Here is a 27,984-nt window from a genome sequence, read left to right on the forward strand (position 1 = left end):
ATTAGGGGACAAGCTTCCCACCCAAGCTTCTAGTCTCTGGTCCTGTTCTCATCCCAACTTCATGTCCAAGTCTCTGCTGGGGTCTACACCCCAGAACCCTCATAAGTGCCCTCATTTCCATTGGTTTCTCTGTCTTCTGACCTATCCCAGGGACCACACTGCAGTGCTGCTTTAAGACCAGTGATTTCAAATGTGGTTTTCAGATCACTCACCTGCACAGAGAAAACCTTATCAGGGTCCCTGCAGGCTGTGGGAACTACTCCACTGCCATCGAGGCTACTGCTAAGCTGACTGTACCACGTCTGATCGTGTGTCTTACCAGCCCCCCAACCCAACCTTTACTAAAGCAGGCTCTTCTCATTACCTGCCTCCCACCAGGCTCATTCTACCTCTCCTTTCCCTCAAGCTTAATTTAATTTAAATCAGTCAATCGATCTCAAGCTCAAATCACAAATGATGTTTTCCTACCATATACCAGATATAGTCCAAATATAATTCTCACCCTCCATCTAAAGAACACCTGCACTGTCCCTTCTAGAAATTGCTGGTGCCAACTACACAAATTTGAAAGTCTGCACATCATTTCATTCAAATTCATGAGTTAAAAAAAAGTTAAAAGAAGCTAGAGGTATGATGAGTTATAAGCGAAGTTCCTGCTCTTATTAGCTTATGCTTTTCATGGATAATAAATGAAATTCTCAAGCCTTTTCCAATTCTGTCATCAAACAGATAAGAAGGCATGACCAGGATGCTGTGCAAATTCAGAGTGGCATTTAATCCAACCTGGAAGTCTGAGGGATGTTTCCAGGAGGAACACACGTCTGAGCTGAGTCTGGTGGGATGGACAAGAGTGTGCACGGCCATAAATTCTCAGCTCTTGCTGCTGTCTAGAAACTCTCAATGTCTTATGTTTTAATTTCTTCATGAGCTTTACTTTACCTGCAAACTGTGAAGGTGACTGTCAGGAGGGCACTGCACCTCATGTAATTAGTTCGTACCTTCATAGCATCTCCCAGAATAGTGGGTACTTCAGGGCCTCCCCGGTGGCGCAGCGGTTGAGCGCTGGATTGCGAAGCTGCCCGCAGCCTCTGCAGCGCCGGTTCAATCCCCGGCTGCTCCCAGGCCACCGGAGGAGGGTCCCACATGGTGCGCAGACCTCTCCTGCCTCCCGTTGCTCCCCTCAGCAGTGTACTTTGGTCCTTCTGCCTGCTCTGCTCCCTGCTCTGGCTCTGGTGGATTCTCTCACCCTCCCGCGTTTCTGACTATACCCAGTGCTTGTATAAATAAATAAATAAATCTTAAAAAAAATAAAAGAATAAATTAAAAAAAAAAAAAAATAGTGGGTACTTCATAAATAATTGTAATTTAACTCACTTTTGCAAGATACAAATACAAAATATATCAGGGGATGATTCTAGGCTTAATTTTTACAATAACAAGAAAGCTGCGATACCATCAAATCGATGAAACATACTCGGTACAAAATACAATGTCCTGAAAATTGTCGTTTAGTCGCTGGCTTTTAACTAGTTGATACCGAAAAAATTGTAAATCTCCGTAAAACAAAACTGTCGTTAGTAGTATAGGTAACCAAGTTGCCAGTGTGTAATTTTAATTACTCACAGCAAACAAGCAAAATCAAGTTAGAATTTGATATTATTCACTACTGTGGATTTATAAAAAATTTTTTTTGCTCTTACAGGTAAAATCCCATTACAACAAATATACTGAAATCCATCTTTGGCGTGTCTGTGAGGCGCTTCCATCAGCTCAGGCAGGGACAGAGTCACAGAAAGGATCCTGTGTGTCTTAACAAACTCTACATAAAATCTCTGAACAAGTGTTTCCTGTGCTCCAAACCCAGTAGCATTCACTTTCCATAGGAAAATAGTTTTTTGTTATAAAACTTAGTATCTGATAAGTGTGATAACATCTTTCAATCTACACACAGCTCATCCCACTTCCAGTCTGTACCAACAGGTAGTAAATTGCCGCCAAGACCAGTGCCAGTTGGCATATAGCTGTTCATGGCAGAGGCAGCCCCATTGTAATTTTTTTGTTTCTTTTTCAAATAGCAAAGCAACTGCCTTTCAGTTCTCACTGTTACCTCGGACCTTCCAACTGCTCGGCCTCAAATGGCAAGGACTACATTAAAGTATTCAACAGATTATGAGATAAGAGGCAGGTGGAGGCAGAAGAGGCTGTGATGGGGCAACCAAGGATACGGGAAAGGCCTCTGGCAAACACTGACATTCGTTTACTTCTTTCTACTTAAAGCTTTCTAAAGTCAAGGCTTGGGGTAAACTCTGCTTCACTGCTAAGTTCAAAGATTTCAGAGCGTGGATTTCACGACATATTTGATTGCATCAAATGTCACTAAAACCAATTTGTATATCCATAGCATCTGCTGTATTGGGATTTTACCTGTACAATTAATTTCTCACACAGATCCAAAGCAACCACAACACACTCACTGCAATGGAATCGTTTTGCTTTCAAAATCTTCCAGTAGCAGGTATTCCTCTCCTTCTTCAGAAACAAAAGATGACCCTTGGCTGGTTTACAATCACATAAGAAATGGAGCAAGATCACCATTTATAAATCAGTGAAATCTGTTAAGCAAGTAATACTGTGAGTCTGTAACAAAGAGCATGAAACAGGAAGGCATATTTCCCAAAGAGCCTAGCAGGGAGCCGTGTTCTGTGACCAAGATGGTGGAAATCGCGTTTCTCAAAAAAAAAAAAAACCCTCAGAACTCAAGAGTGGAGGAATATAAACCCAAGAGTCAGTCTATGCAGATGGTTTCTTGTAAGCCTTCAGTTCAGGGCTATAAATTTTATAGATAAGAGTCTTGAACCCATGTGCGCATACGCACGCACTCATGCACACACACACACACACATACACACACACACCCCACACACTCTCTTACCTGGCAGGTTCAGGCATCTTGCTTTGACAGTTGATTAGCAAGAGGTAGTCTTGAGGATCCTCCTGGAGGCCAAGAGTTTCTAGGTGTGGCGGAGAGCTGATGAGCTGATACGGGGGAGGTGGCACACCAGACGATGACTCCACTTGGGTGGACAGTGGTGCTGTACTTACAGGTAAAGGTAAATCAGCTGGTGCTTGTAAGGAGCTGCCAGGTGGCTTCACAGGATCTGAAACACCCAAGAAGAATGATCACTGACTCTCCCATTTTAGGAATTCTTTTCTGTAACAAAGCTACGTGAATGTATGGAGATAAATCGTTGAAACACATGAGAACAGAATCATGCGTCTTGAGGACACATGTCATTCAAACAAATGTCACCTTCATGGCCACATGTTGACAGGAAATGATTGATTCCTGTCAAAGAATAAGCCCCTTTCTCTTCCTAAGGCTCTACAGATGCCTTGAAGAGTCTTTAGTTTTGAGTGTACTGGCAATAAAGATGTATTTCAATCTTAGGAGGACAGGTTTTTTTCCCTCCCAGGATAATAATGAAGTACTTTTTGGAGTCAAGACCACTTTCCAAGGAGACCAAGTTATTAAGTTGTATCTAAAGTCCATGGAGCCGTAAGTACCACAGTCAGCTCTTGACCTTCTGTGTATTTTCTGGATGTAGGTAAATGGAAGTGATCATGTTTTTCCACCCTCCCGCCACTGGCATCAAGGATCGTCACCTGTGGTCTTGCACGTGTGCCTGAAGGCAGACACCTGGAGTAGGGTGTGGGCATGTGTAAGTGGGCACGTCTGGGCTGAGAGGCTGGGTATATAAGGGTGCCATCACCGGGATGCCAGAGGTGGCAGAGAAAAAGCAGCAGAGACAGGAGAGAGAGAGAGAGCAGAGCATAAGACCACAAAACAACGCCAGGGAGCCCAGAAAGAATGAAGATTCACATGGGGCCTGCCTGCCTCCTGGCCCCCTGCCTGCCGTGTACCTGGTTGCTGAACTACATGTAAAAAGCTCAATAAAAGTCCTGAAAAAGCCACCAAGGACTCCAGGACTCTCCTTTATCCATCTGCCTAGATCATAGAGAACCTGCTCTGTGCCTTGCTGGCACTACACTTGGTCATCCTTTTCTTTCTACTCAGCAGACTAGGGGAAAATATTCTTAACTCCTGAACTAGTGGAAATAAATTCTATTCATGTTTAGGGAAAGAAATCTTATGGCAACATCTCTCCCCTCAATTGATAGCCTCATTTGCCACGGTGTGGATTGTTACAATATTTTCATGGAAAAGGAGTGAGCAAATAGAATGAGTTCATTTGAAAACAAACTGAACAACGTCATTTGAAAACAAGAAATAAAATCCCATAATAACCACTTAATCAACTAAGTTTAATTTCAAGGGCCCAGTCGAAAAGTTCTGTTAATCTGTTTAGGAAGACAGGCTATCCATAATCCAGCAAAAGGTAAGTGTTCACATATGAATAAACAAATTTGTTGTCTGTTTATATTGAAATAGAAAAGACTGGGGTGAAACTGAGATTTTGCATAATAAAACATAACCCAAAAATGCTGAAAAATGGTGAGGAAATTATTAATATGTTCTATCAAAAGACTCAAATGCAGGTCACCTGTCCTGTCCCTTCACCAGGTACTACAAAATAACACCACCTGTTTTTGATGCCTTGATGTATTCAATTTTAATATGCATATAAGCACCACAGTAAAGTTAACTTGGCTGATTTTATAACTTCATCCCCCTTGTCAGAGATACTCACATCCTAATTGTAAAGCTTGACTAAGATAACACTATGGCTAAAAATAACAGTTTTATCTCTAACTTTGGTTCCCCAGAACAAACAAGAAGGATCAGAATTTACATAGTAGATGCTCAAACAATATTTCAATCACCAGCAGGAACATACTAGGCACTTTCTCTGCATCAGTTTGGAAGAGAAGAATGCAAGGGGCACCCCCAAACCTACAAGACCCATTCATTCACCTGCACTTGCAATTCCAAATTTGCTCCCCAAGAAATATGTGATACTAATTACACTGGAAACCGTCCTCCTGTTGGAGGATAGAAATGGAAGTTGAACTAATTTTTATCTTTGTTATGCTCCATCTAATGTCAAGTCTTCACACAAGCTCAACTAACAATAGCTCACACTTTAAGCCAGAAGCTCATTCTTTCTTTATTATTTATGCGAAAGGCAAGAAGAGAGCATGGTGAGAATACAAAAATGAAATCTTGGGACATTTATTCAACATAACCCCATAATTTCAGTGAGAACACATAAACCACCCGTCTGGTCTGCTGGGTGTCGACTCTAAAGAGTGTATATAACATACGCTACGAAACGTTTTCCTGTTTTGATTCAGTTGCAAAATAAATGGGAGATTTATTTAAGGGGATTAAAAAAATGCCACAGATGAAACTGTGAATCAGAGTAAATCTCTGCCATTGTTAAATGAAAGAAACTGCGGAAAAATATTTACCTTCCATGGACGAGCTTAAGAAAAATCTATACAACATCGAGAACCAAAAAAGCTGAGGGATTAGGAAGCAGTTCCTAAGTCCTAGGACCTGTACTTTATATTTTTCTCCTTTCCCCTAGCCTCGAGCTTGATAACAGTGGTGTAATCCAGTTCAATTTAGTTCTAACTAAAACAAAATGAAACTAAACATCAGGAGGAAATAATACACCACTATGGAATATATCGTGTGGATTTACATTTTCCACTTGATTCCTAAAGTCACTTTTCCAGGTGGTTGCTTTTATAGATACACTTTTCCTTTAATGTCTTCCTAAACTTGATGTCTATACACTAAATATACTGAGTGATTCATCTTGGAGGTGGATGGGGGGCCAGGGGGAATGGCGCGCGTTGGGGAATCACCCAGTTCCACAATCACATTTGTCTGACCTTGTTTTATTAACACAATGGGACCATCGCATTTTTAACCTTCCTGTTCTCCCACCTGTGAATGACATAAGTCCTTGACCCTCGACAAAGTTTACAGCTGCCAGATCCTTTGATTTTTCTGAAAAGAGGCCAGGGATTCAAAGGTTCCTCTCCCCACAACTGCCTTTTAATCTTTTTTTTTTTTAAGATTTATTTATGCATACAAGAGCTGGGGTACAGGTCAGAAACGGTGTGGGGGAGAAGGTGAGAGGATCCACCAGAGATAGAGTGGGGAACAGAACAGGCAGACTGACTGAAACGCTGCCAAGGGGAGCAGCGGGCGAGATAGGAAAGGTCTGCTGCGCCATGTGGGTTGCTCCCTGGATGGCCGGGGATCGAACTCATGCTACAGAGGCTGTGGATTACTTCACTGCGCAGTGCTTAACCCCTGAGCCACCAGGGAGGCCCTGACTTTTAATATCTTATTCCCAATATGGAAAGATTCATATATCTTCTAGGAGGTAAGAACTAGAGGAAAAACTTCCATTGTATTCACTAGCAGGTTTATGAACGAAAAGATCTTCAAACAGCAGAGAAAAGCAAACCAAACCATTCCAAACTGCACTGCATCAAAGGCTTTAAAAGGTAAGGAGGCCGCCCTATCACCGAGGTTCATGTCTTTACAAGCTGGACTTTTGGGGATTACGTAACCTGTGCTGACTTGACTATATATGCACACACTCACTCGGCTCTGTATACTTCAACCAAGCATGACACTGTGTAAATATTCTCAAACATAACATTTCTGGCCAAAGTTAACCAACCATTCACACTATGAAACCTTGGTCCCACCTTAAAAAGACAGGTGATCTGCCCCTATTCTATCCTCGAAGTAGCTGCCTTGCTCCCTTGCTCTTTCTAAGTAAGGCTGGTCTCAAGTTTCTGAGAGCCAACCCCAGTGTAGGGTTTGCTTATGTGTGTAAAATTATTTCCTGTCTCTTAATTCAGAAGGCATGAAGAGTATAATTAGCATCCATTAAAGGCCTAATAAGCTGTTGGAGCAAACTCTTAATTGAATTTTACTTAGAAAGCTAATAAGTACTGCTAAGGAAAGCCTTAAGGAGCTTTCGGTGAAGAGATTATGTGAGCACTACAAATAATATATTGCTACCAGAGCTCTAGCTTAAAGCATAGTTTTACCCTATTTGGAGTCTCAGTGGCCGGTATTAGCGTCCCTCACAGAAGCTGGGGTGCCCAGTTAATGCCTGTCAACATTCATAATACTAGAGTTAGGTTGGGGTGTCACCCTCGGCTACTGAGCTGCAGACCAGCCTGAGGCTGCATTTCTCAGCATTTGTTTTTGTTTAGCAGATTTAACAGTTTCCACCTGCGTGGAGAAATGAAAATAAATCTGCACATTTCCAAGAAAAGCAAAAGAAATTAACTTGTATTCTCAAACCCACTAAATCAAAGCATGCACAGGAGCCACACGCGGTCCGACAACTAGAAGGTGAAGTCGGGCTGCGGAGCTGCCCACTCGGCCACCCGCCGTCACCTGGGGCAGCGGAAATGACACGGCAGCGGTATTTTAAGAGGTTCCTGGAATCAAAACACAGGTCAGAATTTTCCCCTTTCCTTTTGTTTTCGGGAGAAAACTAGTTATTCTCCTAGGGACTGGGGAGAGTTATTTTCTCCTACTGTGCTATCCAAACAGAGTCTGTGCTTTTCCACGTCTGGCCTGAAATCAGTCTAGTGAAAAGCCCTTTTTGTGTTATTAGTTTGAAGTCAAGAGTGGAGCAAAGTCAATACTAGGAAATGGGAAAAGTACGGGGCTCGGGGACAGATGGACGTAAAAACAAAAACACCCATTATTTGGTGATGGTGCCGAGCTCTATTTAGAAAGGAGACTATAAACAGGTAGTGGTTAATGGAAGACAAAGGCATTTTGATATGGACTTTGTCGTATTAAACTCAACGAACGTGATTACAAAAGATAATAGCAGTTCTTTGTGGTTTAGAATTTGATACAAATCTTTAACATGTGGAGTTTTTAAAGGCATCTAAGCAAAGTCAGCAACTACAAATGAATAAGGAAATTTGGTGGTTGACTTGTAATCCATGTGGTTTTGCTACTACGCACCATAAAAACAAAATTACAGAGCAAGATAAAATGTTTTCATGGCTCCTTGATACTATACAATGAAGCACTGCTCATCTTTTGCTGATTTATTCCAAAAACTCAAATTTTTGACATCATACTGGGAGATATTTTTAACTTGGCTATTTGGGAGATGGTCAGGATAAACTTGTAAAAAATCTAAGTTGCAGAATTTAAAAAATAAATGAAGTAGCATTTAGATATAGCTCAGGAACTAAATTTAGGACATGTTGGCAAAAGAAAGTCCTTAGGGGTTATTTTTAAAGAACAGATAAAAATGATTTGTGATTAGCATAGCTGTTCTTGGTAACCAGCTCACATAGTATAGATATCAGATTTGATTAGTCATTATTCATTTCCTTACAACCGCTCCTTTTATGGTTATTGTGAAGACAAAAAGTTCATAAATTGGATGTTTTACTCAAGTCAAATATATTTCCAATGTTTTATAAGAATTCAGGATTTCTGTAACCAAAAATGTCACTGTAGCTTTGAAGTTTTGAAACTTCGCTCCACCCTATACTGGTAGGAGGTACATAAAGTGAAAATATATTGTGAGGAACTTGGGCTACTAATATTAATGAAAATGTTCCATTATGTACAAAAATAAGGTTCTCAGTACACTATCAGTTATAATCTCAGAGTTACTTACAACTACCTAAGCTTTCCTGGACCTTCTGAAGACTATGTCTACTGCCATCTTAGGATTCTTTATTTTTTCTTTAGCAGAATACATATTGAACAGTATTATAATTCCTAGATTATTTGCCTGTCTCTCCTACTAGACTGGGAGCTCTGTGAAGGCCATATATATATATGTATATGGCCCTCTGTGTGTGTGTGTGTGTGTGTGTGTGTGTAAAGCCCTCTGTGTATATATCTGTATGTGTGTGTCTATACACATACCTGTGTACATATATATGTGCGTATACATATCTGTGCATATATATATATATATATCTGTGTGTATGTATATATGCATGTTTTATATATATAACCTGCATTGATCAGCAACCGTAATAAATTATTTTGGGAATGAATCCTCTCCCACTAGATATTCAGTTCTATGTCTATATGTGTGCCTTAAAATGTAGTTTATCAAGGACACTCACTTGAGGATAAGAAATTCTTGTATTGGGAGCTCTCAACTTGACCCACTCTTGAATGGGCCTCCCCAAATTAGATACGTTTCCTAATTGAAGAATGTACCTCTTCTAAAAAGGATCTCATTTTCTTTGTTAAATGTACTTAGGAGAACTACAAAGAGAACAGAGAAACAGAGAACACCTACTCCTTCACCTTGCAGGGCTTCTGACTCTAGGGGTTATCAGTGAGGAAGGTCTGCCCTTATGTCCCCCAAATTCTAAATTGAAAAGGCAGTCAGTGAAAGAACAACAGAAAGATTATAAAATGACTTCAATGATTTTAACTGGAAATCCATCACATAACAAAACTAGCGAGTTATCTAAATGCAGTAGTTACTATCACTGCCTGGTTGTTAGCTACCCATTAGAAAGAAAGTGATCTCATTTCTGATTTAACTTTAAAATCTTCTATTGCACTAAAAAATATACATACAAATAAGAAAGGAGAAGCATTTAGATGGAGTCAGAATTAGCAGCCCAAGCCCAATTAAAATGTGGACATATTTATTTAGTAACTGCACAAACACAATGGAAGCCTCAGCTCCTTATGTGAAATCCTTTCTGGGTTTCACACCAGCCACGGAAGCGCCCTGGTGGGCCAGCTGCCTTCTGGCTGAGCTCGGTCCCTCCTTTCCCTTCTCAGAGCGGCTGCCTTGGCGATTCTGCAGCCCCTCACCAGGGGGTTCCCCTAAGCCCCCACTTTTCAATCCCAGCCCTGAGAGGCTCCTTCTCCTGGGCTGCAGCAGGGCCAGAGAGGAAGCCACAGGCTGACCCGAGCTAATTAGAGCTGACTGTCGTTTCACTTCAATCCAAAACTTGATCTTGACAGCTGACACAATTTTTCCAGCGCTCACTGCACCTCCAGCTCTCCCAAATGCAGGTGTACAGAAACGCACAACAGTAAACCTGAGCCTAGTCATGACCACCACAAGCTCAAAGACACCGGGACACCCTTCCTTCTGATTCTTGGCTCTGCAAAGCTCATTTGTACTGGCGTGGGTTGAGCACAGTGCTGTGAAGCTGTCTGCAGCCTCTGCAGCATGGGTTCGATTCCCCGCCAGGGAGAGTCCCACATGGTACAGGCAGATCTTTCCTGTCGCACCCGCTGCTCCCCTCAGCAGTGCTTTTGGTGCCTGCCTGTTCTGCTCCCCTCTCTGTCTCTGGTGAATCCTTCATCCTCCTGTGCCTCTGGCCTGTACCCCAGCTATTGTATAAATAAAAAGTAAATATTTAAAAAAAAAACAAAAAACAGCAGTGGACAGGAAGTAAGGGGTCAGGACAGCTACGTCAAAGCACCCAAAGAGGGACTCTGCTGGCACAGCCCAGGTTGAGACCTCTACTCAGGCAGCTCTCCCCAGCATGGACACCCTACATCTCAGATCTGCAAGTCAAGCTCCCCTTGCCTTTATCATTCATACCCTTCTATTCCAGGCAAGTAGAATTCTTTTCCACCTCTCAGACCTTTCTCTCCCTTCTTCAGCCCCTAAGCCTGAAAGGGTCTGCACCCCTCCTCCTACTTACATAGAAATACTGCTTCTGGGAAGAGAGCAATTTACCATTTGTCTTCGTGGAAGACGATTTCTGTACTACCTCTTATCCACACCTGAGCCCCCTCTATTTCTTGGCTATGCTCTGTGCTATCCTTTGTCTCTCTGGTACTTAATCATCACATTTTGTGGCCTAGGAGCCTTTGTTTTTTGCAGCTATTGACAGTCTCCTGGGTTATTTCCTAACTTCAAAATCCAGTATAGTTCTAAAAGTAAAACCTAAAGGATTATATAGAGTCTCATGAAAATACTGTTTTTAATCGATCAAAAATGGTCAAACAGCAGTATTATATGGTTCAACTTAGTATTTATAGAGGGACTCGACAAATGCTCTTAACTAAGTACATCTTCTGGTCCTCTTTTCTGGACAGTGCTCAAAGCATCTCTTCCCATAACACATTTAAAAAAATCTCTCCTTAAACTGATGAAAGGGTGCAGGCCTTTTTACAAATGTTGCTGATATTATAGGAAAATAAAATTGCATTATATATTATGTAACTAAAATAATAAAAGTATGTCATGACAGCTCTAGAAATGCAGCCATAAAGGAGCCATCAGGTTGAACAATTCAATCTTGACCTTACCTTCTTCTGTAGGATTAAACCCACAGATGTCACAAATACAACGGACCCACTTATTCATCTCCTCTTCGCTGTCCGCCACCAAGTAGAAAATTCGGTCAATGGTGTTGATATCGAAAATGTAGCTGTTTTCAAATTCTTTTTTGTTAAATGTCAATCCAGCATCGACTTGTTGGCATAAGTTTAAATCAATGATACGGATGGGCTTCTTGGCGTGATCATTTTTGTAATATTCCAAGACATCCGGGTCTCCAGTTAGACGGCCGCTGCGTAGCACAAACCATCTCCTTTTCCACGCCTAGAACGAAACAACAGTCTCCATTTAGTATTAAGTGGAGAGAAATCTTACAAGGAGATGCACACTTATCACGCCAATTTTACAATGCATTGTCTAGGCTAAGTCTATGTTTTCTTTGTTTCTACAGAATGCTGTCACTATTGAAAAGCAAAGTTAACTTCATCCTGCGTATGTTTTCTATTAGATCTTCTATTAGAAGATACTGATTGGTATCAGAAGGCATTGATGTGTGATAGCAAGCCAACAAACCAGAGAAGGTTCAGTTTTTACTAAATATTTTTTTTTTTAAAAAGCAGTAGTTTCAATAAAGGATGCTGGGAAAACTGGATGTCTGCCTGCAAACAAAAGAATGAAGTCAAACTCCTACCATACAAAATTATATAAAATTAAAATGAACCAAAGATGTAAATGTAAGAGCCAAAGCTATAAAACTCTTAGGGAAAAAACATAGGGAAAAGTTTCCTGACAATGAACTTGGCAATGATCTATTTCTTGGCTATGTCACCAACCAGTACAGGAAACAAAGGAAACTGTAAGTGAACTGGCCTCCATTAAAAGCAACAATCTTTCACACCGAAGCACACTCAACAGCATGAAAAGGCAACTCACAGACTGGGAGAAAATATTTACAAATCACATATGTGATAATTGATTAATGCCTAGAATATGTATAAATCCATCCTAGCTCAGTAACCACTGAAACAACCCAATTACAAAACAGAGAAACGGTCATCAATAAACACACCAAAAGATATCCAACATCACCATCGTTAAAGACACAAAGCCTGGGACTTTTCCCATGATGATAACTTGGGGCGATGACGGCATTATGTTTAGGGTATTTGCAGAAATGTTATTCATAGTAGAGGAGGAATGTGGTGCTGTCCACACCAGTCTAATTAAACCAAGGATGCTCATGATGTTGGTCCTCTAACACAGACTGATTTTCCCTAAAACATGATTTCTGTGTCTTCACTTATATATCAGTAAATTTATTAAGAAAAAAGAAAAATCTAATAAATTCATAATCACCAAAATCAAAACTAGGATGACATGATAGCGTCTCATTTTTTATGTTTTACAAAATTTGGCACGTATAACACAAATGCACTGTAATGTCAACTAGAAATCGCTTCATTTTATCCCACAAAATACATGTGAGCAGAGAGAAAAGAGTATTAACTAAAACCCACATACAGTTTTCCAACAGATACTCCATCTTAGCCTCTATCTTCAACAAATTTTATCATAAATTCTGACATGAATTAATTTTGACTTGGCGTTTTCTGATGAAAGGTCTGGGGAGTGAGGACAATGGTCTGAGGCAGAGAGAGAGAAAATGAAAACTAAGGGGTCTGCGCGGTCCATAAACCAGCATATCTGATCTTTAATTTGGACAACTCTACCGATAACTGAGTTAATTTGGGTGATAACATCAGATTTAACATTCGAATAAATTCTTTAAATTGTATACATTCAAGAAAATTTGTAAAAATTTAAGAAGTAACTCAATGTGTTGGCCAGTCACCACGTTACTGATTATACTGCTAATATTGTGCTAGGTACTTTGTGGGAAGAAATGTAAATATGTAATTCATGATTCCAGCCCTCAAGGAATTTACTCATGATGACAAAAATATTTACATACACAAAAATACTTGAGACCACAGCAACCTTGGCACATATCTGCAGAACTACTGCTAAATGAAGAGGCACTCCTCCGTGGAAAATTTGAGCAATCCTTTAACAAGATTACTAGAAAAATCACAAAGGCCTCAAAACATTATAGTCTTTTAATATCATCAAAATTTTAAATTAACCTCTCAGTGGATTCAGCTCAAACAAAAAGTAAGCAATTCGTGTCCAGAAGAAGGCAGTGTAGACTTTCACAGAGTCTTCATAGACAATACTGAGAAGGTGTGAAGTTATAAAGTGCTACGTTCCCATGAATTTAGTACTGGTTTTTCGAATACAAAAATCCATCTCATTAACAGGTAACTGTTTACTTCAAAGCAAATACCATCTCTTAATAAAATTATGCCTTTACAGATAATCTCCCTATCAAGCTGTGGGCTTGAAAAATAAGTAACGAGAAAAGAAAAACCCTATTATGTCATTTATCCAAGGCCATCAAGGAATCAAATCTTTTAGTAAGTGATTTCTCCAGATCATGAAAGTTCCATCTTTAAATACAGAAATGGCTTTTTAAAATTTTAATGTCTTGCATGGAAATATTTCTAAAATGCCTTACTACATAATTCATTAAACATAATTCATCCATTCCCCAACGACACGGACCAAGTACTGCAGACATCAATTTCTCTGCTTTGCTCCAAGGAGGCCCCTGCACCGGTAGGGTTGTGGGGAGCATCATCAGTTCTCACCCCAAACAGCTATCCCACCCTGCTTATTTCGTTCACCAGAAATCTTTGAAACAGTTGTCTTTTTTCTCAAGTTTTAGCAACTGTCGCTCCTCCCTTCTAATAATGTGGTTTCACAGGACGCCCAGTTACATCCTGCCACAGGGACTTTGCACGTGCCTTTTCTTAAGGCCACTGTATCCTTTCCCTGACACCCCTGGCTGACTCTGACCCTGAGGTCTTCTCTGCACTGACCACTCTCAACACGACCACCCCCAATATAAAGCAGAGAATGGTTTTAGGTGCCTCATTATTTATCTACATGGTGATCTTACAATTCAATTTTTCTTTGCATTTATTTATTTACTATGTAACTCTCCTAGCAGATAGTAAAGTCAAAAAAGATAATGACTGTGTCTCTTTTACTTGACATCCCATACTAATGTATGTAGTGCAGTGGCTGGGACATAGAATATTTATACAAACAATAGAATTCCACTAATGGCTATAAAGTTGAAACATTTTTGAGAACATTAAATACAGGAACCATGTGGAATAGAAAGGTGCACTTTTACAAAACATCCTCCACTTCAGGAAAAGCGCTCCCATCCTAAACGTCTATGTAATAAAGCAACATAACCAAGCTTTCCTAAGACACATGTCTCTGGGAAAATGGAAAAACTTTTTGCTACATCTTATGTGCCACTCTGTCTCGTGGTCAACTGTAGCGCCCCCATCCGCTTCTGTGCGTCCTGTTGGAAGGACATTGTGAAAATTTAAAATTTCACTTCACTTTGGAAGTGAAAATAGTCACAAAATGAGTCGCCATGAGCTTAGGTGCACTAGATAGACGGGGCCAGCGATTACAGGGGCTGAGCAGACACGATACAAGAATGAATCTTCCAGCAGGAAGTTACAGCATGAAAACACCGAATTTAGCCAAGTAGCACCTGCCACTTATTTATTTATTTTTCACATGGTCCAAATGTGCATGTTTGTCTCAGTCACAAAATGAGTCACTCTCATTGAATCTGGCACAGATCAAACTGGAAAACAAAAGCAATTACATAAACTACACACTTTAATAAGGCAGATACAAAGGTTCTCTGGATTATGGCACAAAGCACAATTTAGCCACAGATAAAGCTTGATGTTTGACAAGAGAACTGACATCAGCTCCCTCGCTAATCACAGCACAAAAGCTTCTCTATGTTTTGTCAGAACACAAAACGGGCCCACATAAATCAGTCTTTGTTATCTGAAAATATCTGGGATTCTTAAAGTTTGTCCTATTTTTATCCCTGCTGCCTTGGTAGCCCTAAAGAAAGCTGTCCACGGCCTTCCTAGTCCTGTGAAGCAGCCACAGACAACAAGGAACATGTTTTCCAGAAACCTTTAAAAGCCAACAGTCAGTGTAGTTGGGAACAAAATTCATGTGAAAAATCATTTTAGCTAGTGGACTCCCATCACCAGTAGATCTGCTGGAGAGGAACTGTGCAAACATTTATGTGGCTGCCATTTGTTGACATGTAATAGTCACCTTCGATGTCGAGTTGACCAAGCAATGCAGTCGTAAGACTCCATCAACAGTTGCCTGGTGAAGAAGCTTAAGAGCCCCACACTTGGACTGCAGCATTCTCCTCCCGGGTTCCAGATTCGTGCTGGTTACTACTGTAACCACCCAGTGCAAGTGTGCCTGGATCGCACTGCCAACTCAACATCCACCACGTGGGGAGACTTTGCAACCCATTTACCAGATTCCTTAGCTCCAGGGACTGTCTCTGCCTGCAGGATGAAACCCAAGCCCGCTGAGGCTCCAAGCCCCTCCCGACAAATCCCGCCTCCCTTTTTGCCTCGCACAGTCTTCCGACATCGGAAATGCGTCACTGCTCCGTCCCACTTCTGGTCCTGCCACACGCTGGCCCTGGGCGCAACAGCCACCCCTGGATTCAGCACCCACCTCTCGGGGCACCATCCATCGCAGGCACCCTGCAAGCTCTCCATTTCCACCTCATTCCCAGTGCCATGTCTGAGTGAGTTTCTCGAGGGCTGGGACCCATGTTTTTCACCTGTCATCCTCTGTCCCCCTCGCCTGGCCTCAGGGGCACTCGGTCACTGTCTGCTGCTTATGCCAAGCACAGGGGCAAGGATAAAAGATTGAGGTCCTCACACATAGCCTGGCCTTATGGGAGTCCTGACACCACCCTAATCCACCCAACCCATCTGCGATCCGGCTGACAAGAACTGCCAGGCAAGAAAGAGATGTGACTATCATACATTAATTTAAAAATCTGACTGGGGGGCCTCCCCGGTGGCGCAGCGGTTGAGCGCTGGGTTGCGAACTGCTCCCCGCCTCTGCAGCGCCAGTTCGATCCCCGGCTGCTCCCCGGCCACGGGAGGAGGGTCCCACATGGCGAGCAGACCTCTCCTGCCGCCCGCTGCTCCCCTCAGCAGTGTACTTCGGTCCTTCTGCCTGCTCTGCTCCCCGCTCTGGCTCTGGTGAATTCTCTCACCCTCCTGCGCCTCTGACTGTACCCAGTGCTTGTATAAATAAACAAACAAATAAATAAATAAATCTTTTAAAAAATAAAAATAAAAATCTGACTGGGGTATTTTTAAATTTCATTTGAAAAGAACTGCTCTGTTTAAATATGTTCTGTATCTAAACAAATGGCACATGGTAAAATGATCAGACTTGCCACAATGGAACAAGGTTTTTGTCTTAGAACACCTGTCTGGGTGCCTCACGCACCCTCCAGAGGGTGAGGTGTGGATAGATGGGCTAGGAAGGACAGATGGAGCCCCATTATCTGGGGCAATAATACAACCTGCAATCATATGAACAAATCCACAACACTGATCTGATTTATCAATAAGCAACGAGCTTGATTTTTAAGAAAATCACGGTAGTTACTCAAAGCTTGTTTCTTGAGTTTCCCATGGAGTACAAACCTGGTACAATGCTTGCCAAGGCTCTAACTTCTTCCCCATATGTGCTTTTGCCGGAAAAGCACATTATTGAGGAACTAAGCCAAGATATGGGTGAGAAAAGGAGAAGAGAGAGATTTCAGTTCAGGGAGTTCAGTCCTGCAGCCCAGGAGGAATGCCTGGAAAGCTTCATTTAAAGGAAGCGCGGTCTGGGGTCCTTCCTCAGACAACTAGATCATATCCTGAGAGGCCCCCACACAGGCAGCGTTAAATGCTTTGCAGGTGATTCTGTACCACCAAGACTGACACCCATTGGCCCAACTGACAAAATTAGGGTGTTCCTTAAGAAAGAATTAGAGTAGAAGAAAACCAGAGAGAGGTCCTTTTCAAGCTTATGTCTCCCTGCATAGCTTCTCATAACTTTTCTCTGGCCAGTGTGGTTTTCCCCGCCCTCCTTGTTTTTGTTCACCATCTTTACCTGACTACGCTGCTTCTTTTGTTTCCCTTCGTCCTACTACTGGAAAGCGAATTCATTCTCCCAGGCTGTCCCTGTCCCAGCCACAACTCCCCTCTGGACTCTGCTCAGCCCATCGCTGATTGCTCTGCAGTCTTGAGCTGCCACAGGACACTTTGGTACCATCTGTTATTTTACTATGTACGTTTCCAAATGTTCCAAATGCTTGTGAATTCTTTTCCCAACTAGATAGTAAGTTCCTTGAAAGCCGAGACCATTTCTGAAATTGTTTGGTATCTGCGGCAGCGGGTCACACGCTGTGATGCCTTCAAAGCTTTGAGGGGATGCTTTGAAGATTTTCTTTTTTTAAGATTTATTTTATTTATTTATGCATACAAGAGCTGGGGTGTAGGCCAGAGGTGTGTGTGTGTGTGGAGGGGGTGTGTGTGAGAGGAATCACCAGAGACAGAGTGGGGAGCAGAACAGGCGGATCTACTGAAATACATTGAGGGAGCAGCGGGGAGACAGGAGAGGCCTCCTGCGCCAGTGGGTCAGCTCCCTGGCCCGGCCAAGGATTGAACTCATGCTGCAGAGGCTGCCAACAGCTTCAGAGTGCTGAGACTTAACCCTTTGCGCCACGAGGGAGGACCTTGAAGGTTTTTCTGTTCATCAGGATATCTCCAAGAGCCAGTGCACTTTGAAATGATCTCAGGGCAAAGGAAAAAAGAAGTCCAAAGTGGCTCTTAGGACCAAGTCCAAACTCCTTTCAGAGTTAGCAGTTATCAAGCCATGCTCACGGCCTCCAGCTCTACCTCCCTGCAGGCTTCGGTGGCTCCCAGAGACTTGATCTTTTGCTTTGCTTTGTGTTTGGTCTAAAACATCCTGTCTCCAACCAATGAGTTCCTACTGTCTCAAGACCTAGCTCAAGGTCACTCCCTTGAAGCTTTCCTCAGCATCCCCAAGTTCAGGTGCCCACCGGCTCCTCCTCCCTCTCCACTGAGTGTCCAGCACAGCCCAAGCAGCTGGTGAGCCAGCCCACTGGCCCGTAGTCCTGCAGCAGAGCCCTGATGGTGCCTTTGGGTCTCTCCATGGTTGCAAAACCCTAGTCAAGTTGACCTTAACCCCAGATGTTGAAGAAGAACAGCTCTTCCTACAATCTTGAGCCAAGTGCCCTTCCATCATGAAGCATCGCCACTGTAATTTTACTAGCCCCACAATATCCTAGGACATGGGGGAGGGGTTCAGTGGGACTTGCTTCCTTGGCTATCTCTTAAGAAGTATTTCATGACTGATATTTAATGAAAGATCGTTACTGCTAATTATTCTTTGGCAGGATTCAAAATGGAGGTAGAGTCCCAGTAATCTGTGAAATGTTAGGGTTGAAGATAGATGTTTCGCAAGATAAAACTGCTATTTCTAGTAAGATAGCTGTTAATCTAAATGTCATCAGCAGGTTAATGGTTAAATAAATCAAGGGCCATTTATACAATCATAAATCTATGCATAATATTTAAAAAGTGAGAGAGAGCTGACTATGTGAAAAAATGCCCACGGATAATTGTTAAAGGAAAAGACACAAGTTGCAGAATTTTGCATATGGCAGGATTCTATTTGTATGAGGTGGTTGTGTATAATACACAGACAACACCCAGAAACTATGTTCAGAGAACAGTCTGAAAGGAGACTCAAAAGTGTTAACTGACTGTGATATTTCCAGAAACAAGGATGGGAGGATCAGACGTGTTTCGTATTTTCATCGTATAGCCTAACTTTTTCTTCCATTAATTACTTTCATAGTTAAAAAAATTATTTTAAAAATGTATGCCTAAAAATACTCCAAACAGAAATCAATTAAGTTTTTGAAATCTAGGCAGGATATACACAGAACAAAAAAGATTTATGCAGGTATGGAAATGCATGGTCTTAACTCTGCAATTAGTGAATGAACTTAACCTTTTAAATATAGAATTCCAGGATACACCTGGAAGGGGTGTAGGTCAGGAAACAGCTTGGACAAATACAGTGCAGCTAACTTTGTTTTAAAGACTGGAAATTGGGGGGTTAAAAAAAAGAGGACGGGGAACCCTTAAAATAGGACAAATTTCTCTTCTTCTTCCCACAAAGTCCAGTGGTTATAGTCATGTTATTAATATTCATGTTATTTTAATTTTCTTTAAGACCCATGTCAGTGCACGCTGATATAATTAAGCTATTTAAATATCCAAAACAAGCCCTTTGGGAATGTCTTTACCTATTTTGAAAATATTAAATTTCCATAATACTACTTACTACCAGGATAAATAAGATAAAGAAAAACAAACTAACCATGCAGCTGGGACAAAAGAAAGCCATTTACTTGAAAATACTTCAGCTGTTTTCCAGGAAGCACCATCTTTTCTCAAAGAGCAAAAATAAGGAAAAAACAGGCCCGGTGGAAGTTTCCACTCCACTGGCTCTATCATTATGATCATCTGTTCCAAACACACACAAGCCTAAAATTTCCTGTTTTCCAACTATTGTCACCATTTTCTAGCCTTGTGCTATCTGTGCTAACTTTAGCTTAGGAATATAAACAACAGAATACACCAAAAATAATGCTGCAAATGCCTCGGGGTGGGCTCACCAGCCTTCCACAGTCCTCTGAGTTTACAGACCTTGCTGGGAAACAAATGAGCGGGACCTTAAACAATTTCATAACAGCAAAACAAACACACAATCAAATTAAATCAGAAATAAATTCTACCAAACCTGGGGGAAGAGAGGAGGGAGAGGCAGGGAATTTTAAATGATTGAAGAGTGTCTGCAGTTCACTTGTTGAGCTCATTACTAAACCCCTGCTCCAAGCCTGGGATAAGTCCCACAGCAAACAAACAAGCATCGAGGACAAAAACTCCATGATGAACACACACCAAGCAGCCCTAACACCTTTTCTGGGTCATGGGCTGCTTTGAGGATGGGATACAAGCAAAGGAAGCTTCACTTAGAAACAGGCACATAACATAAAAGTGTACATGGTTTCAGGGGTTCACTGGACTCCAGTGGGACACGGCAAGAACACTTGAAATAGGGCTGCCCTTATCCCTCCTGCTGCTGGGAACAACTTGCTTTGATACCTGGACCCCTGCCAGGGAAACTCGGTTACGAAGGTCCCTCAGGAAAGCAGGTCACCTGGTGCCATGAGCTCTCCACATGGCATCATGGGGCACCAGGTAGGGCCCATCATTACTTGCAAATACTAGCTCAACTTTCATCACATTCCCGCGGCCGGCGCTACAAGGACATGTCCTCAACTCTGGGCTTTCAGCCTTCCTTACTCTGAGCAGGAGGAGGCAGAAGAGAGGCAAAAGCCTGGTGAACCAAGGGCCCAAGAGAAACCAGCCCCATCCTGCATGTCTAGGAAAGGAGGCTATTGGCTGTGTAGTTACACCCGCAGTGGGGAGAAAAGACCACTAGCTGTGGGTTTCATACAATTTCACCTTTTTCTTACCACTTGTGCAGTAACAGATGGTGAGCTCACATCAGTGCATGGCCATAGGGCCACGGGGTTGTGGGAGCTCTCCTCCATCATTTGAAATCAACCTCAATGCAATCTGGCTAGAGATTCAGAAGCGGGGAGCCACAGCTAGTGACAGGGCAGGTACGCGCCTGCGTCTGTCCTGAGGTCTCCTGAGCACCAAGGAGGCGGAGGCAGATGCCCAGCCGGGCCGGGCCCTACCCATCCAGCTGAATCAGCAAAAGCAGAGCTAAAGCGCAGGGAGCAAATGTGCCTGCGGATTAAGTCACTCATTCCACTTTTAAGAATCTCACCTAAAGAAAGAGCTCAAACTGCAGCCGGTATGTCAGCATCAAACATGCACCCAGGTGTGTTGATATCGGTAAATGTTTGAGACGATCTAAATATTCAAAAGGCAGGGTGACCAATGGCCCCCAGTTCCAGGACCCTGGAAGTTCCACATCCTGGGAAACCCCTCTGCCCTGCGCCAACCAGGATGTCTGGGGACAGCAGAAAGTCGAGTAAATGAATTATAATAAATCTCCACAAAGGCGTGTAACACAGATCCTGCTTCACAAAATTTGCAAAATTCCGAGAGATCGTGCCGACGAATGAAATCATTTCCACTTGGCGCAGGTGGAATCTGGTAGGAAGGAACAGGTAACACCTTCCTTTCTACTTTCCAGCCCCTGGCCCCCGTGCAGGTAGAGATGACAGCTCCTGGCATCCAGGGCACCGCGTGCAAACCTCTCCTGCGGGCATCAGTCCTTTGTGGCGCTGCATGCCTGTCCCGAGGCCCGTCATTGCTCTGTAATCTGCTTCATATGCAAAGACTTGGCGGCCTCAAGACACATGTGATAGCTGTTACCAGAGTAAATGAACAAATGAATGGAGACCCTGAGCGAGCTGCGGTAGCTCACTAGCTCGGGCTTCACGGGAAAGGGCAATACAACGAAGCAAGAGCGGCTTCTCATCGCTGGGCGAGCTCGGCCCGAATCCTATCAGTTCGCCAGCTCCACAAGGCAGTCAACAAAAAGTGAAACCATCTTCAGTGAAGGAACAAGTCAATACGAAACCACAAGCTAATAAGAGGAACCTCCTACCACTTTAGACGCACCTGCAGGGTTACGGGAATGTCTACAAGTTTTACTGAGGGATCCTTATCTAGTTGAACAGAATTATTGATATATGGTAATAGAGTCACTAAAGTTTTCCAACACAGATGTAAATAATAATTCTCACTGTGTTTTAGGGCACCGCTATCCAAGGGAATATTCTGGAACAACGGACATAATCACACGGACCCTCCCTGGGCCACGGAGAGGGTGGCCACAGAGAACTCGTGAAGCGGCTGGAGCAACCGAAGAAGTGATTTTCTAATTCATTTAATTTCTCCACATGTGGCCTGTAGTTAGGTGCAGTGCCAGCTGAAAGGCCATTTCTTCAGTGTGAGGGAGAAGCCAAACCACTAGCTAGTTCTAAATAATAAAACCCACAGCAAATGTATAAACTGTGTGGTGCTCCTGGAAGCTGTTGGTACCGAGATGCTAGCAGTTATACGAACCTGTTGAATATTTTGTGATCCACACTCTTACTTTGTCCCACAAATGTACGTACGTCCCCTATGTGGGACGTGATTATTTTTGTGGTGGTGATTATTTTTTTTTTAATTCTTTTGAAAAGAATATGCTTGCTTCAACAGATATTTTTAAAAAGCATAACACCAATAACAACCTGGAATTTTTCAAATAAAAATTTATCTTCCATAAGACCAACAAATTTCTAAACTCCTTATTCAGTGATGCAATCTGAAAAAATTAATTCTGGCGTAGAGCTGGTGTTTTGTGTTTCCAGCAGAACATTAAAAAAAATTCTCATTTTCTCCTCTACATTTCATACTGAACAGTCACAATTTAAAATATAACACTGGGGCAGTAAGACTGAGCTGAAAACACTTTCAACTAAACATCACTTTCACATTAACAGTAGCTGAAAAGTACTGAAGTGTTACAAAAACAAATTCAGATTTCCATAATTACATTTATGGGCGATAAGTCAAAATATGTCCAAGTATAATTTCTTCTAAACATAAAGCTCAGTCTCAAGCTTCCAGAACAAAAGCTATGGGGCAGTGAAAGGTTTCCTCAGACAGACGTACTTCCAAAGAGGTAAATTCTGCATTCTGGAGTCACTGATCCCAAAACTCATGGAGTCTGAGATCAAGGAGGAATAACCTGATGCAGAGAGGAGCTGATGATCCTTGCTACAAGCATAAAGGACTCAGCCCGGCCTCCCCTCTACCCCAGGACAGGGGCATCCACCCTTTCCGAAAACCTGAATCTCTGGAGGCAAACACTTCTTCATGCATGTAACATGCAGACAATGATCTCATCCCACGAGGAAAGCTGTTGACCACCGGCCTCCTTTTGTTTTCAACAAACCCACTGCTGTCCTGCCCATTCTAGGGTGTCTCGGCCCTAAAACGGGCCCTGCTTTCCTTTTCCTGCCAGCTTCTATCTCCCTCTGCACCCCACCCCCCCCCCCCGTGCCTCCTAACCTTTGACCAACAGGAAGCAGATACAATGGACTGGAAATAACACGGGCTGCGAGGATGTGTGGATGCGGGATTTCATGCTGAGGAGCAGGAGAGCTGCTCCAAGGAGAGAAAAGGACTCGTTGTTTCTGCCCGAGGAGCACTTGGCGGGACCAGCAAGTCACCTGTGTGTGTGCCCAGGAGGTGTGATAACACAACTAGAGATACACCCCGGGCCAGGCTGCCAGGTGCCTTAGCCACTTGGCTGCTGGGAAGCGTGAGTGCCCTGGGAGACAACCAGCCTTTCACGGATTGCTGGCATCTGAGGTAACGACAACACAACGGACTTGGGTCCGGGACTTGCCAACTTGGAAGTTCACTAAAGTCTGTGAAAGCTAAAAATAACCACACAAACATGTTTACAGCATTTTAAAAATACAGGATCCACACTGTCTTCTAAATATAAGCCTCGAGTTCAGGGCTCAGGGCTGGGCTCCGGGTTTGCAGAGACGTCACGGGGACATCCCACACTTCACCACACTCTGTCCAGTATTTCGCGTTAAACGTGCAATTGGCGGTGTCTGATGAGAGGGACTGAGGGGTGCCCTGGAACGGGGAAGGCCAGCGGGAGGTGCCTCTAACCCCATTTAATAAGTGGGCTTCAGGATGCCACAAACCCCCAACTCTTTGAGGTGGGACCTGACCTTCCTGAAATTCCAAAAGGGGATATCCTGCCGGTGTTTTTCCACCGACACATCCCTCCCAGGAGGCCCGTGCCCTCCTCATTCCCAGCCTGCAGCCGCTGCACATGCAAACACGGGCAGAGTCCAGGGGAACATGTGCCCACAGGGGCACGGCCCCATGTCCCCACCGGCACACAAGTGTAGGCATGCTGAGGACAATGCCAGTTCCTGAAAAGAGAATTCTAAACCAAAACCAGGAAAATTTTCCAACTAAAAACCATACTGCTCACACCAGCTGGCACTGCTTGGAGCCTCTGGCTACTACTATTCAAAGGAGCAGCTCCTTAGTGTAGAGGACTATGTTTTTTGGGTTCTATAAACTATGTGAAATCATTTTTTGATGTTAATTTTTGGACAGAACTGGCTAATACTTTATCCTCTGCTTCAATGCTAAGGCATTTTTTTTTTTTTAATTTAACCATTGTTAAGTAAAAGAAGAAAAATCTGTAGCCACAGACTTAGTCTTGTACTTCTATGTCATGCGCCTCTTTGTGTTAAGTTCTATGTAGAATCTGTACTTTTTTTTTTAAAGATTTGTTTTTATTTATTTATACAAGCACTGGGTACAGTCAGAAGCATGGGAGGGTGAGAGAATTCACCAGAGCCAGAGCGGGGAGCAGAGCAGGCAGACCGATGAAATACACTGCTGAGGGGAGCAGAGGGCGGCAGGAGAGGTCTGCGCAACATGTGTCACCCTCCTCTGGTGGCCGGGGGAGCAGCCGGGGATCAAACCGGCGCTGCAGAGGCTGGGGGCAGCTTCGCAACCCAGCGCTCAACCACAGCGCCACCGGGAGGCCCCTAGAATCTGTACTTCTGTGGTTACCCAGTATCCATGCACAATGCCGTCTAGACTAAAATAATTTTCTTTAACTTAGTTTTAATATACTAGCAGCAACAACAAATTCAACTGAGAAATCATATAGAATTACATCACCATAAAAAATATTGCTTCTGTATCTTCATCTAAACTGTATTCATAATACATGCATACTTTTAAGAATTGTAGTTACCTTGCTAAATAAAGATGAATTTATTTTTGGCTTCAAGAGCCACACTTCTAATTTTCTGATGGTTCAAATCCTCAGGTTTAGACTTCAATATATTAATATTTCACTTCTTGTGACTTTTGTCAGAATTGCTAGAATTATGGAAGGAAAGATGAAGCCCTTACTGAATAATGACTAAGAGAAATGTACATGATCCTCTGAACAGAAAGGTTATCACCTTGTTTCCCCGATAACTGCAGTCTTACACTGTACAGGATGATTGATCAAGTCTACCAGATGAAGAATTTACTCCAGAATAAAAGGTCTTCGAATCGTCGACGTACATTAGGCGCTGTAACCTGAAGACATTCTCAGAATAAATACCTTTACTTCTTGGACACTGAAATGTTTATACCTTAAATATTACAAGATGGGGCAGCCTACCTACCTATAGTTATCTACAATGAACAAAGGCTAGTGTGTTGCAGAAACAGAGGGGAAGCAGAGGAGAAACAAAAATACCCCTAGTGAAAATTCAACTGTGAGTTAAAAAAAGCAATAAAAATCTAACCACCACTCTGTATTTTTGTTGAATAATGACCATGAAAAGGCAAAAACAATGAGATTTTCACTGAAAGATTAGGATTATGGAACCCTAGGTTGGCAGAGGTAAATGAAGTAAACTCTTAGTAACAAAATCAACTCTTGGTGGCGGCAAGAACAAAGGGAGAGCAAAGCTTCCTAGAAAATGGCACAACCTAAGAGAGGCTGACGGCCCCCACTCCACCCTTATGAGCAGTTGGGAAAACAAATAGAAAAAACCACCCAGCCCTGTAGCCATGCAGACCCATGTGGCTGGGCTCAGCCTCGACCTTCAGCAGTTGCCTGGAGGCAACTGTGACGGATCACCTTTTATACTCAGACTTTGAAGTTCTTTTCCTTTCTGTTGCTCTAGTCTCAAAGTCTAAGACACACAAGCCTGACACGTGCAGCCACAGGGAGGGACTTTATGAGTGGTGTCTGAGCAAACGCACGAACCAATGAGTCTCGATGTGAAGTGTAAGGTGAACCTAACAAGTTCATCACCGTTGTCTTCCACACCAGTTATGAGCTATTCACTGCCAGGGGGTCTGATGGCGCATGCCAGGAAAGGAAAAGAAATACTCTGACAATGAATGTACTGAAAAATCACCAATAAATTTATATAGATATGTTCCGCTCTAAAAGGGGAGAATAAGTCTACTAAGAATCATGTAGATGCTGGGATGCAAAGGACAACTAAGTGGGAAGAATCATGTAGATGCTGGGATGCAAAGGACAACTAAGTGGGAAAACGTTCCCGCATGTCTGCAGAAGGAGCAGCAAAGGCACGGCCTGGGGCATCCTCAAGGCAATGGGAGTTTCCGCTCTTCTCCATCCTCCCGGCTGCCCCCTAGTGGAGCAGAGGCAACATGAAAAAGGCGGGCACCACAAAAAATCAGGAAAAGCAAACAAAAACAGAACAAAACAGAGAGCATACTTTGGACTTCTAGAAGTCCACCACTGTGCGGAAGTTAACTTCTGAATTCCAATGAGATACTTCTGTCCCAAAGACAACGCTTTTGCTCAACTGAGGTAGATTCACCATTTCCTTGAGGACCTTTGACCATTGCTTTTTTTTTTTTTTGATTCATTGTTTTTTATGGAAAAGTCAGCTCCTTAGATTGCGTCTCGATAGGACACAGCTTCCTTGATATTTAAAAGGACAAAAGTTTTATTGACTGCTAAGTTTTAAGTTGACATGTGGCCACTTCTACGTGGTTTTCAGTTGCCTTGGGCATAAAGAGCTAAGGCAAAAGCATTTCCACAAAGGAGGTTCTGAGGTCTCTGCATTCACATCCACGGGAAGGCAAGCCGGGGAGACCCAGGCACAGGGATGGCTCCTCTTGGAAGCTCACTTACTGCCGTGAGTGCTTTCGGTCTATTAGAAAGGGAGGTGGGGGGGTGGGCCTCCCCGGTGGCGCAGCGGTTGAGCGCTGGGTTGTGAAGCTGCCCGCGGCCTCTGCAGCGCTGGTTCGATCCCTGGCTGCTCCCCGGCCGCCGGAGGAGGGTCCCACATGGCGCGCAGACCTCTCCTGCCGCCCGCTGCTCCCCTCAGCAGTGTACTTCGGTCCTTCTGCCTGCTCTGCTCCCCGCTCTGGCTCTGGTGAATTTTCCCACCCTCCCGTGCTTCTGACTGTACCCAGTGCATGTATAAACAAAACAAACAAACAAATAAATAAATAAAAGCATGCCTCTATTAAAAAAAAAAAAAAGAAAGGGAGGTGGGTTTGTCTACGCTCTCTTCACCAGCAAGAGCTGTCTCTCCTCCAGAGCGGCTGCCCATTTTACATAGAGTTTCATACTAACACACGCAGATCTTTAAATATGAAGATGACAGATACTGCTGACTTACGTAAACAAGCAATCACGTGATCCCCTCCCCTCGTGACCGGTGACACACAAGAGAGCCAGGGCTGCACCAATGACACTCACTGAACAAGATACCAGGGCTGGTCCCTGGAGAGGAGACACAAGTATCACATAGTTTCTGGGCTTCAGTGACTCGTGGGTTCCATTCCTTAACTTCCAGAGCCATGGGATGGAATGCACAATGACTTATGATCATTGTAAACAACATGATGTATAGAGTAGTGTCTGATGTTCTTCCAGATTAAGTCTTGAACATATAAAATCCCTGTCTTAGTGAGAACTGTTTCCCAGAACTTCATAAAAATCAAGTGAGAAAATTCAGAACAAAAAAAGAAAAAAAAATCGTAGATGAATAAAGGCACTAAAAACACACACACATAATTTGTCATTTTTAACTCCCTCTGTACAAGTGCATTACTATGGTAATTCTGACAGGTCCTAAAAGCAGTTAGCGTCAAGTGATTTATGG

At 43.0% G+C, this 27,984-nt stretch overlaps 1 protein-coding gene across 3 annotated transcripts in view; it reads right to left on the reverse strand.

Moving 5' to 3' along the window:
• GAB1 (GRB2 associated binding protein 1) overlaps positions 1–27,984 on the reverse strand; it is a 100,066-nt gene that overhangs the window by 19,411 nt on the left and 52,671 nt on the right. For all 3 annotated transcript variants that reach the window (XM_037496672.1, XM_037496673.2, XM_054690512.1), the window contains exons 2-3: positions 11,273–11,567; positions 2,933–3,158 (exon numbers count right to left, since the gene is read on the reverse strand). In XM_037496672.1, coding sequence (XP_037352569.1) covers positions 2,933–3,158; positions 11,273–11,567 — 521 coding nt within the window. The remainder of the gene's footprint in view (positions 1–2,932; positions 3,159–11,272; positions 11,568–27,984) is intronic.

Source organism: Talpa occidentalis, unplaced genomic scaffold (genome assembly GCF_014898055.3).
Source record: "Talpa occidentalis isolate TD23 unplaced genomic scaffold, MPIMG_talOcc4v2.1 talOcc4.8, whole genome shotgun sequence".
NCBI classification, from domain to species: Eukaryota; Metazoa; Chordata; class Mammalia; order Eulipotyphla; family Talpidae; genus Talpa; species Talpa occidentalis.